At 53.5% G+C, this 16,805-nt stretch overlaps 5 protein-coding genes across 5 annotated transcripts; 4 read left to right on the top strand and 1 right to left on the bottom strand.

Annotated features, from left to right (window-relative positions):
- Window positions 1-1,600: 1,600 nt before the first annotated feature.
- GAS5 (1,3-beta-glucanosyltransferase) lies at window positions 1,601-3,135 on the top strand (the record flags this gene model as incomplete). The annotated part of the gene is made up of 4 exons (XM_053191354.1): window positions 1,601-1,727; window positions 1,787-2,447; window positions 2,502-2,832; window positions 2,887-3,135. The coding sequence occupies 4 exons, from the start codon at window positions 1,601-1,603 to the stop codon at window positions 3,133-3,135; spliced, it is 1,368 nt and encodes a 455-aa protein (XP_053051337.1).
- A 1,956-nt stretch (window positions 3,136-5,091) lies between these two features.
- On the top strand, window positions 5,092-6,628 carry N0V96_005189 (uncharacterized protein; the record flags this gene model as incomplete). Its single annotated transcript, XM_065757327.1, has 2 exons — window positions 5,092-5,481; window positions 5,570-6,628. 2 exons carry the CDS (start codon window positions 5,092-5,094, stop codon window positions 6,626-6,628), a joined length of 1,449 nt encoding a protein of 482 aa, XP_065614096.1.
- A 4,708-nt stretch (window positions 6,629-11,336) lies between these two features.
- N0V96_005188 (uncharacterized protein) lies at window positions 11,337-13,013 on the top strand (the record flags this gene model as incomplete). The annotated part of the gene is made up of 6 exons (XM_065757326.1): window positions 11,337-11,447; window positions 11,538-11,554; window positions 11,617-11,696; window positions 11,960-12,029; window positions 12,101-12,563; window positions 13,002-13,013. The coding sequence occupies 6 exons, from the start codon at window positions 11,337-11,339 to the stop codon at window positions 13,011-13,013; spliced, it is 753 nt and encodes a 250-aa protein (XP_065614095.1).
- A 183-nt stretch (window positions 13,014-13,196) lies between these two features.
- N0V96_005187 (uncharacterized protein) lies at window positions 13,197-14,146 on the bottom strand (the record flags this gene model as incomplete). The annotated part of the gene is made up of 2 exons (XM_065757325.1): window positions 13,197-13,774; window positions 14,143-14,146. The coding sequence occupies 2 exons, from the start codon at window positions 14,144-14,146 to the stop codon at window positions 13,197-13,199; spliced, it is 582 nt and encodes a 193-aa protein (XP_065614094.1).
- Window positions 14,147-14,758: 612 nt separating this feature from the next.
- On the top strand, window positions 14,759-16,048 carry OMA1 (metalloendopeptidase; the record flags this gene model as incomplete). Its single annotated transcript, XM_053191350.2, has 2 exons — window positions 14,759-15,808; window positions 15,905-16,048. The coding sequence occupies 2 exons, from the start codon at window positions 14,759-14,761 to the stop codon at window positions 16,046-16,048; spliced, it is 1,194 nt and encodes a 397-aa protein (XP_053051333.2).
- Between the last annotated feature and the right edge of the window lie 757 nt (window positions 16,049-16,805).

Below are 16,805 nucleotides of genomic sequence, written 5' to 3'. Positions count from 1 at the left end.
AAAGAAAGAAAAAACACATCAGGTACGAATTGCTGAGTGAGACTGGTGACTGGCACTGGGAGACCGGCCAAGCGGCTCAGCGGCATTGCAAGGCATGCTGATGGGCGGTGCTACTGGTTCGTAGCGTCTCGGTGCCTTGAAAACGGTTGGTTCCAAAGTCGATCGTCGTTTTTGTTGCGTTTCAGCGGGTTCGACCAGGCGACTTGAAGCAATGGGGATGGAATAATGGAATTGTTTCCAAGGTGCGACGAATGGGGGATAAAGCAAAATGTGCTGCCTCAGTCACAGTGTGGTTCTGGTAGTGTACGGATAGAGCGTGAGAGAGCCAAACGGGCCATGGCAAGCCGCAAGGCGATGGTCGTCGACGACGTGGACAAAAAAAAAAAAAAGTCTGTGCCCAGACGCGCCGGTGCAACGCGCCCGGAGACGGACGCTGGACGACCTGACAGAATTACATCACCAATAATCCTTTCTGCCCGTGTTTACAATACACAACCTGATCAAATTGAACAACAAGGGGTGTGGGTTTAAGAAGAGTCGCCAGCTGAGAGCCTGCCCAACAACCAATTGAGTTTTGCTCTTGCTTGCCGGGAACCCGATTTAGCTCCATCCCACCTTCCCGCCATCTGTAGCCACACCCCTCTTTCCTCTTAGGTTCATATCAATGGAGACCCACGCCTTCCCGTCCCCTGAATTGGATTCGCAAATGTCTTCCCAGGAGAAACGTCCAAGCAGGAAAGAACAGCTGCCATCCAGCCAGTCAAGGACGATGGTGCGGTTGTCTGACAGACACAGGAGACACTAGAATCCACTAGGCGAATGAACGGCTGCTGCTCCTATCCCCCCTTCCCTTCCCTTTCCTTTCCTCTTCCTTTCCTCCCCGGGCGCGGTCCACCGTCCACGACTCCTGTCGGTCCTTTCCTTGGCAAGCGGGCAAGGCAAGGGAAATCTGGACCAGGGCCGCAAAGTCTGGGAGGAGACTCGGAGACTGGGAACGAGGGCACACGGTGGAGACCTTCACCTCCCAGAGTCTGGGGGGTGTGGGTTGCAAAGAACGGATTCCACTTTGCGGCTTGCCCTGCTCCTCCTTCTTGGTTACTCGCTCGTGCGAATAATAGGTAGGTAGCGTACGCATGCTGGACACTAACAGCCTGCCAGGTAATGTACGGATCCCCAGCACTGCTACGTACCTTAAGGTACTGCAGACCACCACCGTCAATCACGCCGTTTTTTAATCATCCACCTCCCTCCTTCCCGCCCGACCTCTCTCTTTCTCTCCTTCTCGTCATTCTCTCCCAAATCCTCATCCGACCTCTCGTTGCCGTTTCCCCGGGTTCGAGTGCGCCTCCCTTTCCTCTTCAATAAATCCACACAGTCAACTCCCTCGCTTTGGTTGACTCTTTTTTTTCCTCATCTACCTTTCACTAAACCGACCAACCCTTTTAATCAACAACCCTTTCGGACTCCGAAACTTCACCCCTTTCGCAGCTCACATCCAATTGTTCCTCACTCTTTCGGAACATTCTATCGCTTGGCACTTTCTGATCATCACCTTGGGTTTTTGGGACTTCACTTTGGTTCCTTCACACACATCTTCACAATGAAGTCTGTCGCTGCCCTCTCCGCCCTTGCGGCCCTGTCCGTCGTCTCGGCCAAGCCTACTGCTACTGAGCGCGAGGCCCCCATCAAGGCCCGTTCCTTGCCCGCCGTCTCGGCCTCCGGCAACGGTATGAATTACCAAATATCGCCTCGTTCTGACCCAATTGACTGACATGTCCTCGAATAGCTTTCTACGCTGATGGCACCCGCTTCTACGTCCGTGGTATCGACTACCAGCCCGGTGGCTCTTCCGAGAACGTCGACCCCCTGGCCGATACCACCATCTGCGGTCGTGACATTCCCAAGTTCAAGGACCTCGGTGTGAACACCATCCGTGTCTACTCCGTCGACAACTCCAAGGACCACAAGGAGTGCATGCAGAAGCTCGCCGACGCTGGCATCTACCTCGTTGCCGATGTCAACAACCCCAAGTACTCCATTAACCGTGCCGACCCCCACCCCTCTTACAACGCCGTCTACCTTCAGAGCGTCTTCGCCACCGTCGAGGAGTTCGCCCAGTACGACAACACCCTCGCCTTCTTCTCCGGAAACGAGGTCATCCACGATGAGGCCAACACCACCTTGACCGCCCCCTACGTCAAGGCTGTCACCCGTGACATCAAGAACTACATGGCCTCCCGCGGCCTCCGCCATGTCCCCGTCGGCTACTCTGCCGCCGATGTCGCCGACAACCGTATGCAGTCCGCCGAGTACTTCAACTGCGGTAGCGATGATGCCCGCTCCGACTTCTTCGCCTTCAACGACTACTCCTGGTGCAGCTCCAGCTTCAAGCAGTCTGGATGGGATGTCAAGGTTAAGAACTTCACCGACTACGGTATTCCCATTTTGTAAGCAACATGAACATCCACTCTCTATTTCGTCTAAGCTGACCAATGATACAGCCTGTCTGAGTACGGTTGCAACACCAACACCCGTACCTTCGACGAGATGGAGGCTCTCATGAACTCTGAGATGACCGGTGTCTACTCTGGTGGTCTCATGTACGAGTACTCTCAGGAGGCCAACAAGTACGGTATCGTCGAGATCAGCGGCAGCACCGTCTCCGAGCTTGACGAGTACGCCAACTTCAAGAGCGCTCTCTCCAAGTACCCCGCTCCCACTGGTGATGGTGGTGCCGCCGCTACCTCCCACTCTGTCGCTTGCCCTACCTCTGACTCCGTCTGGATGGTCGACCCCACTAAGATCCCTACTATCCCCTCCGCTGCTGAGAAGGTAATTCACCTCCCTTTTTCCCCCTGAAACGAGTAGACCGCTAATAATTCACAGTACATGACCGCTGGTGCTGGTACTGGCCCCGGTCTGGATGGCGATGGCTCCCAGACCGCTGGTGACTCTGCTTCCGACGGCGAGACCACCGGAGGTGTTGCTTCTGCCACTGCTTCCGGCGGCGCTTCCGCCACTGGCTCCTCCAACGCTGCTCCTGGCTTGACCTTCGGCAGCCCCATTGAGAAGGCTCCTTTGGCTGTTGCTGGTCTGGCCGCCATGTTCACTATGTTCGGTGCCTTCCTGTTGTAAGAACTGAAGCCATGAAGATTGGCCCCAGCTATTGCTGGATGTACAAACGATATCCAAAGGGCATTTGCTCTTAATTCGCATGAAGCACTAGATTTGATGTACGGCTTGGCCGCTATTTCGTTAGTTTATCAATGACACCCAGGGTACGGGCGTCCCCGGCTTCTGGAACAGTGAATAACACGGCATGGAAATGGTTTTCTTTGGAGTTGAGTCTTGGTGCTGGCTGTGCTGCTTTACAAAAGCCACAAAGGACCATGAATCCTTTTCTATGCAGGCGCAAGATATTTGTACGTATTGTTGCGAAAAAGCAACGACGATTGTAATTCATTTGTTTGATTATGACGTGGTTCTTTCATCGACTCTACCAGTGTGGCCCCCAGTCTCCTAGATGCATGATTATGTACTGAGGCCAAGAACGTCCCGTCTGTTGAATTGAAGTTGAAGTTGAAGTCGATGTCGAAGCTGAAGTCGAGGCTCGAGCCCTGCACAATTCGGCACGGAACTTTGCAGTGGTCTGTGGGCTAGTTCAAAGTTCAAATCTTCAGACGCTATTTGCCGTTGTCGAAACGATGCCAAACAACGCAAGCCCTGTGTCACACCAAGGCAAGAACTCGATGTTCGGAGCCATCATCGTTACGATGGTGCTATAGATGCTATTTCAACCAAACAGCCGTTAGACTATGTAGGACCGTGAGGGTCAAAAAGAACTCCCATAAAACTACATAGAGCACATGGGCCTTAAGACGCTTCCTCTGGAACAGAACTTCGAAGTATCTCTAGAGGCGACGCCGAGTCGGAGCCGGGGCATGTCGTCCGTTGGATCGACGGGGAAGACGCCGTAGACTGCTCCGGCAAAAGTGGAGAATGCGCCGTAGCTTCCGCTAGTCGCCGGCTATTGCGTGGTTGCCAGCGCACGGCACGGGGTTGGGTGCCATAATCTCAACTCACTTACCTCATAGCTTTGTCGGCGATATTCAAGGCAGGGCTGCTTCGATCTGTCGGTGCTACGTATTTTTCCAGGCGACGACCCCCTTTACTCCTTTCGTCAACCACGGCAGCCATTACCAGTCTTCTATTCTAAGTTCCTGTTTATCTGCGACATACCTGGTCAAGCCTACTATCAGCGCGGGTCTCCAGAAAAATGTCTCCGCCACCACAAGCGTTTGATCCCAAGACGCTTCCTCTCGGTGGTTATTCCCATGAGTTTTCGGTTCCGCCGGGAAAGCGGCAGTCTAGCGGAAATCCGGGGCACGTTGCAACGGGTCAATATTAATATGTAAGATGATTGGTGGACTAGGACGAGCACGTATTTGGGGAAAGTGACCTTCAGGCCAATTGGCGTCGAGATCCCCCGCCCGAACACAACACTCCTTCTCTTCAAGGCATATCCTTTGAGGGAGAAGGGGACCTGCCACCCGACCTTCTACCACAGATTTCCTGACGGCTTGGCGGGGATAAATCAGGTCATGATTGAACTTCGGCTCCGAAGGTTCCTGATTTCCTCGTACGGAAGTCTCTGCTGATCCTTTCTATTGTCGCGGCACAAGTCCAGATAACTTCGAGGTATGCCCTTCGAATCGCTTTACATGCCGAATATCCGGCCCCGTCCCATACACCCAATGATTCTTGGCATGGTAGCTCTTTGGTTCTACCTCATAGGATGGCGCTCGAGTCTCCGATAAAGCGACAGTGAACTGCATTTTTTTAAACACTCGGGGTTCGTCTATTTGCTGCAAAACTCTCTTTCGCGGGAGACCCCGCTCCCCGGCAGTGTCGCAAGTAAAAAGCAGGGGACTCCTCGCTTTCAAGTGGCCGGTCAAGCCATCTGAAATACAGACTTGGGACCACCTTACTTCAGTTTCAACTTACATTCTCCATCCTTTACATCGCAACAATACTTAAAGATGGTGTTCTAGTCCGTCGATCCGGGAGGGAAGCTAAAGAACAAAAAGAACCATGCGCCAAAGAAAGGCCGCGCGGCGATTTGGGCCAGTCTTCGTGGCAGCCACTCTCGTCCTCGTCACTTACGTTCTCTTCTACCCACAAGGTAGGCTCTGGAATCCCCTGACAGGATATTCGTCCACGGCGGTGTCCTTTGACTGGAAACAGAAGACTGGCCTTCCGGCGAAATCGGCATCTGACTTTGAAAACCTCCATCTGAACGAGGAACAATGCCAGGCGACGTTTCCTGGCCTGACGAAGGAGATTGACCTCGCCGCGGCAGAGGGAGATTTCCAGCTTGGACTCGGCGATGCTTCCGTCTCGCTGCTGGGGCAGATCAAGGACAATAGGATACTGATACTGCAGGCGCCGAGACCTGTAGACATGTCAGATCAATGGATCGAGGTGAGTCCACCTCAATGCTATACTTCCACCTCCAGCAGAAGAAGATTCAAAGATCCATGAATTCGCAGAATCTAACACAAAGACCCAGCGACAAAGTGCCGCCCTCCACCAGTTGCACCGCGCCATCCTCACCTCGCCAACCCCTCTACCAGACACCTACTTCAACCTTTACATCCAAGACACACCCATCAAACACACCTGGTCCCATAGCCGTCCGGCGTGGACTTCCTCCTCCTCCTCCTCCTCCTCGTCGCCCCCACCATCATCGTCGTCGTCGTCGTCAAGACACATCTTCCCCATCCCCCACTTCTCCTTCTGGGCATGGACCCAGCCCTTCATCCGCTCCCTCCCCCACGCAGCCACTGCCATCACCGAGATCGAAGCCAGCCTACCGTTCGAAAAGAAGGACGCCCGGGCCGTGTGGCGCGGCACATCGTGGTTCAACAACGGCGCGAGCGCGAACCCGCGATCCCGACAGGATCTCATCCAACTTACAAAGAACGCGGGATGGGCCGACGTGCAGGCGCTCGAGTGGACGAACAACGGGGAGAACGCGACGAACGCGCTGGCGATTGAGGATTTTTGCAGGTACAAGTACATCATCCACACCGGGGGCGTGTCGTACTCCGGAAGGCTGCAGTTTCATCAGCTCTGCGAGAGCGTGGTGTTGAGTCCGCCGTTGGAGTGGATGCAGCATACGACGCATCTGGTCGAGCCGGTGTACTCGAGCACCCTACTTCAAGGCAAGCCAGAGTCTGAGACTGCTTCCCAAGCCAAGCCCCGAGACGGACAAAATCAACGTCAACCTTTACCGAGAACACTCGAGCAGTGGCCGATGACGCTCCGCCCAGAGGACGCCAACATGGTCTTTGTCAAGCCGGACTGGTCGGACCTGGAGGCGACGGTCCGCTGGTTGGAGGAGCACACGGATGTGTCGCAAGGGATTGCGAGACGGCAGCGGGCATTATTCTCTGGTCGGGGGTATCTGAGTCCCGCGGCCGAGGTGTGTTACTGGCGGGCTCTTACCAGGGCCTGGAGCCGGGTTGTGCGCGTTGATGATAATGATGTTGGCCGGAAGAGTGCTGACGCGGTGAGCTTTGAGGAGTTTATTGTGCGGGTTGAGAAGGCGAAGAAGAGAGGTCATTGAGAGATGTACCGCGTGATTTTTGGGTGGGATATTACGTATGCCGACCATGGCGACGTCGAAAAGCAAGGGCGTTGAAGTTTTCTTTTTCGTCTGGATCTTCCCTTTGCGCTCGCGCGACTCATCGCTGAGTTTGGCCATATGGCTAGGGGAAACTCCTCTGATGAGAAGAAGAGAAGCTGGTAGGATTCCCCCGGAGAATTCGACAGTGCCTATACGAATTCGGGTTCCAATGACTATCGCCGTTCGATCCAAAGTCGGATGACGCGAACACACTTCAGATTTTCGGCCGCGAGCCCGGCGACATGAAGGGAAACGGAGAAAGAGCACTCTGGATCCTGAGTCAAACCTCACGACGAGGAATTCTTGACCTAGGCAACCCTGAATATTGCCAGATCCTCGGCTGGGGTCCGCAAGAGTACTTACGCTTCACTTGACATCTGTCGAGTCTGGCAGCTGGGTGAAGTGCCTATTCGCAGGGAAATCATCGATGGTGTGTTCGCTCACGTCTGTCTTTCTTCTTCTACATGCCTCATGCGGTCTTGTTGTTCCTGCCGAGTGCCTTTGAGGAGAAGAAGGAAAAGCCTGTATCTTCGACGGGCACCCGCGAGTTCTTGGACTCCAAGAAGCATCACCACTGGATCTAAGTCTGGGGTATCGCAATGACCTCTACTTGCGGTCCCAGGTCCGTTGACAGTCACCGAACGGAAGATTATACAGGGCATTTTCTTCCACAACTCAAACATCACAACAGGACTTCGTTGCTCAAGACAACTGTGAACATGACCGAAATCTGACGATTAGAAAAAAAAAACAAAAGCACAGAGGATCTTTGCACCAGGATCGACAATCGACCGACGCTCCAAGCTTACGCGGTTCTCGGCATGCAATAGACGCATAGCGTCTCGGCGCAAACGTGCTCCGGCTCCCACCTAATGCCTGGCTGGATGTGGGAACTTCGGGGAAGGGTGAGATGCCTAGAGCGGAAGGTACATGTTACCTACGTACGCTGATCAAGTCTTTGCCTGCCGGAGGGGTGACTTGGCAAAAGGAATCATCAAAACGAACCTGGGAGATTTCGTGACAGTCACCCCCATTACACGCAGGGTCAGGTATGGTGGGGGGGGTTCTTGCCCAGGTTCTCGTTCTGTCATGGCGCCCGTGGTTCCGGTATCCTGGGACTCGAGCAGACGAACGCCATCCCTCTGGCGAGCAGCGGAGTTTACCGCAGCTCTTATTATATACGGGCGGGTGGTTTACTACTGTTGGAACCAACAGGTTGGTGACTCGGGCATATCCATGGGATTTGATAGGGTTGGACATGGTTGGATATGGTTGGACAGGGTTTCTTATTCAAGCTCTCCGTACGTCTGATCGGCAGCGGAAATTGGCGAGTCTCGAGCAGTCTTGAGAGTTGAAGACGGACAACAGCACCAGCAGCGGTACATAGACGAACGTGACCGGATATCGAAAGCATAATTCCACCACTGGAATGCCAATCAACGATCACGAAAGTTTCCGTACTGGAACCTGATCTGGATCTTTCTCCAACGCCCGATTGAATTTGTAATGGAATGGGCCATGCCATAGCGAGCATCACATGGAAACTGATGTGAAGCACAGAAACGGAATGTTTGCCGGGCACTTGTGTCCGGGCCTCGGTGACTCCCATGATCGTCCATCCCCCTCACTACAACTTCAACCCACCTCGCCTCGCGAAAAGCTGGGTCTGGCGGGAAGCGAATGGACATCGACCTCGATGCATCTCGACAAATACGGTCGAAGGGGAAAAATTGCGTTGCGTGCGTGATGAAGCGAAGCTGCTGAGTGCCGACAGGGTAATACAGAAAAAAGGCCCAATTTGTGTTGTGTAACTGTAACCTTGGCAAGAGGAACAAATTTGTGACATATCAGCTTCCAGCCATGCAGTGCAGGCAGGGCACACAGACACAGACACGGACGTATATGCTCACTCACGACACGACACGACAAACCAGCTCTCTGGGACGGGCAAGCTTGTGTCTTTCCCGGGAGGAGGAATTCTTATGTCTTGGGTTCAAACGAAACTACGAAAGATAGCTAAAGGGAAATGTGTGTCAGATGGGAGGGGCAGACAATCTGCCTTGGGCTATGGTTGGGTAAAGTGGTTGGTTTACACACTCAAAACTCACACTGTCACTTATCTCATACATCCATGTCTCTTCCTCCTTCTTCCTCCAACGAAGGAACGCCTCGACTCAACGATGGACAGCAAAAAAAAAAAAAAAAAAAAAAAAAAAAAAGCTGGGAACAGGGCCCGAGAACCGGGGACAGCATTCTGACCTCTAAGCTCTGGGCGTTTTCTGTGCGGCACAGTAAAACTAGTGCCAAACCTGTCCGCCCATTCAGATCCCGAGGGGCGGGTCAGAAACCGTGCAGGTTGGCTTGTTTAGTTGTTGTTGGTGCAGTGCGCATGCACATCACGCCCTGCTGCATTTGCCTAGACTGGGCCTTTCCTATCCATGGACCCGTCCGTCACACCGTCTTTCGGACGGTTCCAACGTTGGTTTGTGAGTGCTGCGGATACCTAATTACTATGAGAAGTAGCCTTTGGATGAAGTGAGAGGCTTCACTAAATGAGCCAGAAGAAGAGACGGAGTGATTATTCTCTCTCGTCTTAGGTACGAAGCGTGCGTGAGAGGATGCGACTTCACTTCTACTCACTTGCCATAAGCAAATCACGTTCTGTCATTCCATGAACTCCTTTTTTTTTTTTTTTTTTTTTTTTGGCCCGCTGCCAACTAACTGGCTTGTGCAGCTCCCCACCGCATGTGGTGGTCCGCATAGCTGCATAAAAGTCGTGATCCTAGGAGGGGACGGCCTGGTGGTGGTGTTGAACAGTGATATCTAGGTTGTCGGTTCCGAGCCACATGGGAGCTTTTCTTCCCACCCCCCTCCTCTCTCTCTCACCCTCGTGTCAGATGTCACATTGGCATCTCTTTGTCTCTTTTTGTTTCTGAATCCCTCCGGTTGGTGACGAGCGAGGTAACAATGGCTCGGTTAGATAGTCGATTAGGGAACTTCTGGCTTGTTTTCCTTCTTGAACCACGATCCGTTTCTGTTTCTTTTCGTTTTCTCCCGCAGCTGTGGCACCCCGTTTTCCTTTTCTGCAGCCGTTTGCATATGGCTGAGCCAGATAAAAACTTCGTTGGTTGTGACTTTCTGAAAACGTTGTGCATATCCATTGCTTTTTACCCCTCCTCATGCAGCAGTCCACACCACTAGGTAGAAGGACCTAGAAAAGAATTGCACCAGAAATTACAACGGAGAAAAAAAAAAAAAAAAAGCAATGTCAGCAAAGGTTCGAGAGAGATAATAAGAAAGATAGTTCTTGATAGTAATTAGTACCCAGTCCCGGCGATTCGGTGTCCCCCTCCCCTTTCCCCTTTATCGGCCGATAAAAAGGCCACTCGCCGTCTTCCATTCTCCACCCCTGCTGCTCCTCCTCCAAGAGAACGTCCCGACATCCGGTAGCAAATCGGGGAAGAAAGCGCCAGGTCCCAAAGTTAAACACATCTAAAAGGGGGTTCTTTTCTGTCAATCCCACGCAGGTTACTTGGCCAGTGAGTGGCCCGGGAAGCTTGCTCGCCCATGTGCTCCAACGAATATCCGTAACTAAGGTCCGGAGTAAGGTAGAGACTAAAACAATTAGCAGGATGGGAGGCGAAGGGAGGGGGGGCCGCCGAACCAGAAATCCCAGGTCCCAGGGTCCAGGGTCCCCGGGTTCGTGGGTACCTATCGTGTCAGTCAGACGACGCAGCAATGATCCGAATGGAGGGACTCAGTCGAACAAACAACCACGACCAACCCAAGTCCCAAGTTCCAACCCGTTGGGTCTGGCAAGTCTGGGTGTCTGGGTCTCCCCGTGTTTTCGTTCCCGCCTTTCCCGCCCTCGCGGATTCAGACCGACCAAGGCCGACCCAGCTGTCTGGGTCCATCGCGCTCACTCTGAGATTCTGACACCCACCTCATCCAACTCTCATCCACCCACTCACTCACTCAATCACTCACACTCACTCACACACAAAGCTCATACACTTCCCCCCTCCCGCCCTCCAACTACCTCAACATCCTCAACCTTGAGCTCAATAATTCAAACTTTGTTTTCCATCGGGATCTGGTCTGGTGCTCGTCCTCATTTGCCACTACTCTTGCGAACCTTCTCAGCTCCGGTTTGCTCGTTATCTACTCGGTCGTTCGATTCTTCGCCGTCCGTCTTCCATGCCCAACTGCATCCCCCGCTCCTATACAAAAAGAGGTTCACAATTGTCTTGATAGCCGCGAGGAGGGTGGCGAGTGCATCATCATCATCACCAGCAGCACCAGAAACACTTCAACTTCCCGAAAATACGTGCACATATTCCACCAAAGCGTTACAGGAACAACGCCAGAAGCGTCTTTCTTCCTTTGTTCCAATCATCTCGACGACGATCGATCGCGAGAAGCCGACACAATCGCATCCACTCGTTCCATCGAGTCTTCCATGAGGCTGGCGCTCAACCGGAATCGAACAGCCCATCGTTCCGAATCCGTCAACGTTAGCTCATAATAAAAAAGCTCCGGTAGACGGGTGAATAGCGCCGCTGCTAAAGTATCCAGCGTAGCCCGCTATTCGAGCTTCGAGCTTCGCACCTCGTCTTGTGTCACCTTGTTCATGTCGCAGACCACAGTCATGTCCTTTCTCCCCCCAGGTGTCGCTGATGGTCGTCTTCATGGTTTCGAGTTCACATTTGAGGCAATTCCCGACAAGTCATCCCTGCACGACAGCCATATCGAAGTTGACGTACGTTTTGACTTGGACCCCTTATTTTATCTTTTAAAAACCAGGTCTAATTACCTATCGTTCGTCCGATGTCACTAACAAACTCCGCAGCCCGATCCTCATGAGGGGTAATGCCTGCCACATGGAACTACTTTAGCCTCATCTACATCGACTAACAACGTTCGTGCAGGGAGACTGAATCACTACCCGACGACGTCGAGTGTTTTCCCAGACATTTCGGCAGGACGTATCATGCATATCGAGCAGGCTGTAAGTATTTGATAGCTTTCCCCCTTTTTCCCGGCTCTTATTCGGGAAGCTCACACTTCATACAGCCTATGTCTTCCCTAACGACCCTGCAGAGCAGGAGCGTTTAGACCTTCAATCGCTTGCACTCACAGAATTGTTCAGCGGCAGGTTGCATTTCGCCCCGATCGCCGTCGAAGGGAGTCCCAAACGGATTCTCGACGTCGGCACAGGGACGGGGGCCTGGGCCATGGATATGGGAGATGTATACCCGGAAGCCAAGATAGTCGGTATCGACCTGTCACCGATCCAAAGTAACGCGGTTCCACCAAATGTTCACTTTTACATTGAAGACGCGTGAGTTTCGTGACTTTTCACCCGACAGTAGTTTTGTTCCTGTACACACCGTTCTGACATTCTGCTGGCAGCGCACAATCGTGGCAATGGGAAGAACCCTTCGACTACGTTCACACCCGCGTTCTGCTCGGGTCATTTGGCGATTTCAAAAACGAAGTCATACGGCAGGCCTTTGACTCTCTCCGCCCAGGCGGCTGGCTAGAGTCCCAAGATTTCAACCTAGAGGCGACGAGCGATGACAACACACTCGCCCCCGACTCACCTTTATCTCGCTGGGTAGACGACATGAACCTCGCCAGTGAGATGATCGCGCGCCCCTTGTCTAGAGCACACATGCTGCGAGAGTGGTATGAGGAGGTGGGCTTTGTGGATGTCCACCAGCGCGTTTTCAAGATCCCGATCAACGGGTGGGCCAAGCACCCCAGGCACAAGCATGTCGGGAGGCTGTGGGAGCAAAATTTTCTAGATGGTCTCAGCGGCTTCAGCATGGCACTCTTTACACAAGTGTTGGAAAGACAGCAGGAAGAGGTGCAAGTAAGTCTTACTCGACAGGAATTTTTCGATACTCGATTTTGTTTTTCTGACATGCAGTGTGTGGCATAGGTATCTCTGGTCGATGTCCGCAAAGACATATCCAATATGCAAATACACGCTTATCAACACGTCTGGGTTGTATGGGGTCGCAAACCATACCCGGATGAAGCAATTCCTGCCCAAAGTCCGCTGGAGAACAAGGAAATGGCCGACTGAAACGAATTACATGATCTAACGAACTCTCTAATAGACGGGGGTTTCTTTATATATGGCGAAGCCGGAGTCTTCATCATTTCCCCCCCAATTCTTTTTCCTTCTGATTTCCACGACAAACCTGTCAGATGGCGATTTCGACTAGGCTGTGCTTCAAACGAGAAACACCAGAACGCGTGCGACAAAAGCCCAACATAACTCGCTAGAAAATCCATGAGCATACAGATGAGCGAGTAAATATAGAGGTAATGCGATTCAACGGTTTAAGCGGCGCACATAGGCCTATACGATCGTGACTCTAGAAGAAAAATACTGCATAGCACAAAAAGATACCACCTTACTTGTTCTTCCAATCCTTTCCGAGCTCTCCGAGCTCTCGGCATCTTATTCATTCCTTTTCCTACCTTTCAAGGTCTTTCTTTACTCTTTCTTGATCAGCCACTCCAGCCCCTGCGCCTTTCCCTCACCCACCAACTCAACCAGCTTCTTCCGCGTCAAAAAGTTCTGATCACAAGGCTCCCACCCCGGCACGGCAACCTCGGTAATCAGCAATCCCTCACTCGACGACGACGACGACGACGCGCCCTCATCCTCGTCTGGCAATACGAAGCTGGCCTTGTAATCGCCTCCCTCGACAGTCCACTGCAACCTCTCGCCCGCAGCGACATTACCACCCACGACAAAACTCTCGATCACGCCGTCCGGGCGGAGAACGACGTAGCGGCCGCGGCCGCGGTGCAGGGAGTGCGTTATGCGCGAACGGTTGCGGTGGAAGTGGCCTATGGGCGAGGACGGGGTGAGGTAGTAAAATATCGCGGACGAGAGGGCGCGCCTCTGCTGCTCGGTCGTCGGTGGAGGGCAGTCTGGGTCGTTGGTCGATGGTGCTGCCTCGTCCGAGGCTGAGGCGGGCGTTGCTGGGAACGGGGAGGGGATCGAGGTCGGGGCGCGGTCTGTCTCTGCGTAGAAGCCGCCTTCATAGTGACGGTGGAGGGAGAGGGCTGAGACGATCTTTGCGGTGGAGGGGGATCGTGAGGGTGGGCAGGGCGGAAGGGGAAAAGGTGGGAGAGATCTGGGAGTGAGATGGAGCCCATTGTTGGAGATTACGGGGTTGCTAAGTGTTTAGAGATCTTTGGAATATGAGATCTATGGGAGGATACGAGGCAAGAGACAAAAAACTGATCTAAGGTTTTGAACAGACAAGGAACCAGACTGATACTGAACTCTAGAAATCAACCATCTTCAGAATATTTCATTCATTAAATCTTCCCAAGCGTGAGGGAATTGTCACCCCCATAAGCTGACGGTCTGAGGTACTGACCCTAGCAGGGTACCGGGGATGATTGATCACAAGGAGCGGATGAAAGACCCATTCTGGTAGGTCAGCAAATAGAGTGATCCTCACGATAACTACCCGTGGATAAGAAGCAGCCAGCCACGTGTAAGTCCAGACCCAAGAACCAAATCAGTCGTGGTTTACAAGTCGTCATCTCCACTAAGGAATCTGGATGCTAGCTTGAGACGGGTGTTGACGGAGTATGGCATCCACAGAGATTTCAGGGCGCCGATGATGTATGAAAACATGAGATAAAGCTACACCTGAGGCTTGGATCTCTCATGGCGCAAGATGGCTGTATGCTTACAACACCAAAAGCCAAAAGTTGACGGGATCGTTATCCTTGTGGACGACGTAGGTAGGTAAAGTACCTTGAAGACTTGACCCTGCTGTGGCTGGTGAAGGTGGATTATTCAACGCCACACTTCTTATCGTTATCGCCGTCGTCAGCTCTTTCCATGGAAGAACTCCGAAATGGTGACAGCATTAATGAAGCTCTTCACATCGCACAATCCCACGCTCAATTCCCGCTCGCAACAGCTGCACCCGCTCCTCAATTGCGCAAAGGCTCTTGCGCCGAGGCAACGAAAGAAGCGCATACCCTCCTGCCTAGACCGCGTCTCCGGCGCGAGCCCTTGCGCCCGCAGCCATGTTCACCCTCCGCGCTCTCCTGCGGCCGCCCGCCCTCCGCGCCGCGCCCCGTCAACTCGCCGGCCTTTCTCTCCCCACCCCACGACAGCAAGCCCGAGTCCCTCCTTTCCCGATAATACGAAATAATGCGCGGATACAGCAACAATACCCTCGACTCTTCTCCCAGACGATCCGGCGGCCGGCCGCGGGGAGGGGGCCCGGCGGCTACGACCCCCGCAACCCCGCCCACCGCGAAGTCATCCGAGAATACAACATCCGGACCGCTAAGCCTCTCATGACGGTCGACGACATCGGGCGCTTCTTCAAGTCCCGTGGCTTCGCCGGTACCGCCGTCGTGGCCGTCCTCGCGGGCATCGCTTTCGTATACTTTAACACCCAGACCGTCCCCGTCTCGGGCCGCAGGCGCTTCAACTGCTACTCCGAGGCCTCGGTCGAGACGCTGTCGGCCCAGCAGGTCAAGCGGGTCATCTACGACGTCGAATCCCAGGGTGGCCGGTTTCTCCCCTCGTGGGACCCGCGCGTGCTGATGGTGCAGCGCGTCATGCGCCGGCTCATCCCCGTCTCCGGGCTCGAGGACCAGGACTGGGAGGTGCGAGTGATTGACGACCCGACCACACTCAACGCCTTTGTGCTCCCTGGCGGCAAAGTGTTTGTGCACAGCGGCATCCTGCGCCTGACGCGCAACGAGGACGGGCTGGCAGCGGTGCTGGGCCACGAGATTGCGCACAACCTCGCGCAGCACGTCGGCGAGCGCTGGACGCAGTCCATCGGGCCCAACATCTTTCTCGGCAGCATGGTGATACTCTCGGGCATGTTCCCGCCGGTCATGGCACTTGTGCAGTACCTGGGCACCGGATTCATGGATCTCATGTTTGCGCGGCCGATGGGGAGAAAGCAGGAGAGTGAGGCGGACTATATTGGGCTGATGCTCATGGCGGAGGCGTGTTACGACCCGCGCGAGGCCATTGCGTTTTGGCAGCGTATGGATATGGCGGCTAAGCAGGGGCAAGCCGAGGAGATTCCAGAGTTTATGAGCACGCATCCTTCGGTATGTTTTCTTTTGTTTGGCTTGTTCTACTTTTTTTTTAGGGCCGCAAGCTTTTTCCTCTCCTGCTTTTGGCCATTACTAACAGCTCATCAATAGAATGAACATCGAATTGAGGATTATCGAAAGTGGATGCCCAAGGCTATTGAAAAGTACGAGGCAAGCGATTGCAAGGGAACCGCTGGGTTCGCCAACATGTTTAGACGGGCACTGGATAAAGGAAGCATGATTGTACAATTTTAGAGTAGCTCCCACCCTCATGGGCGTGCGAGCGCATTTGCATAGCTAGCTAGGTGTTTATGGCGCTGGGTTTTGGACGGGGTCGATCATGGCACGCTGCTCCCGTGGATTTGCTTCTCTTTCTCGCTTCTCTTGTCCGAGAACTCCCCTACACACTGTACTAACAACGCCGCTCATAATCTTTATAGATATGCGCATGTAGTAAGAGAGAAGAGATCTCCGTACCATGGTCCCTACTTGGTGTGATCAGCAAGGCTATTTCTTTGCCCTCGGCATTGTTCCTATAATCCCACGTGCCTGATCACCCCCAGCATTACCCCGGGTATCCTTGACAGCCGGGGAGTAATCAAAAAAGAAAAAAAGGTCTAGAAAATCAAAGGTAGCACACACACCCAAAAGTAGTGTACAGCACTACAAACATTGCTATTCAAGGATGTGGGACAAAGTCCAGCGGAGCCTCGGATCTTTGGTCGCAGTGCCGATGAGAAATGCGAGTCTCGTGATTTGCTCCCGCATTTTGCTACTCCAGGTTTACTCCCGTGCTCCTCTCACCCTTAGAGCCTTAGTGCCGGCGGAGTCGCCCACCAACCCCCAATCAGCAGCGGACGAATCGAATGACGTCGCCCCGTTGTTCGCGCCTAGATGAGCCGAGGTAAGTTTGACTCGACAAGTGAGACGACCACACAACCACGCGCGCCAGCACCGCACGTACTCGGACCGGTGAGTGCAGTTCAGCGTGTGGTGCATTGCCGCTGCGACG

The sequence above is a fragment of the Colletotrichum fioriniae genome (assembly GCF_027942845.1).
Source record: "Colletotrichum fioriniae strain IMI 355084 chromosome Unknown scaffold_5, whole genome shotgun sequence".
In the NCBI taxonomy this organism is placed as follows: Eukaryota; Fungi; Ascomycota; class Sordariomycetes; order Glomerellales; family Glomerellaceae; genus Colletotrichum; species Colletotrichum fioriniae.
The sequence above is the reverse complement of the archived record's forward strand: the minus strand, read 5'-3'. Positions and strand labels throughout refer to the sequence as shown.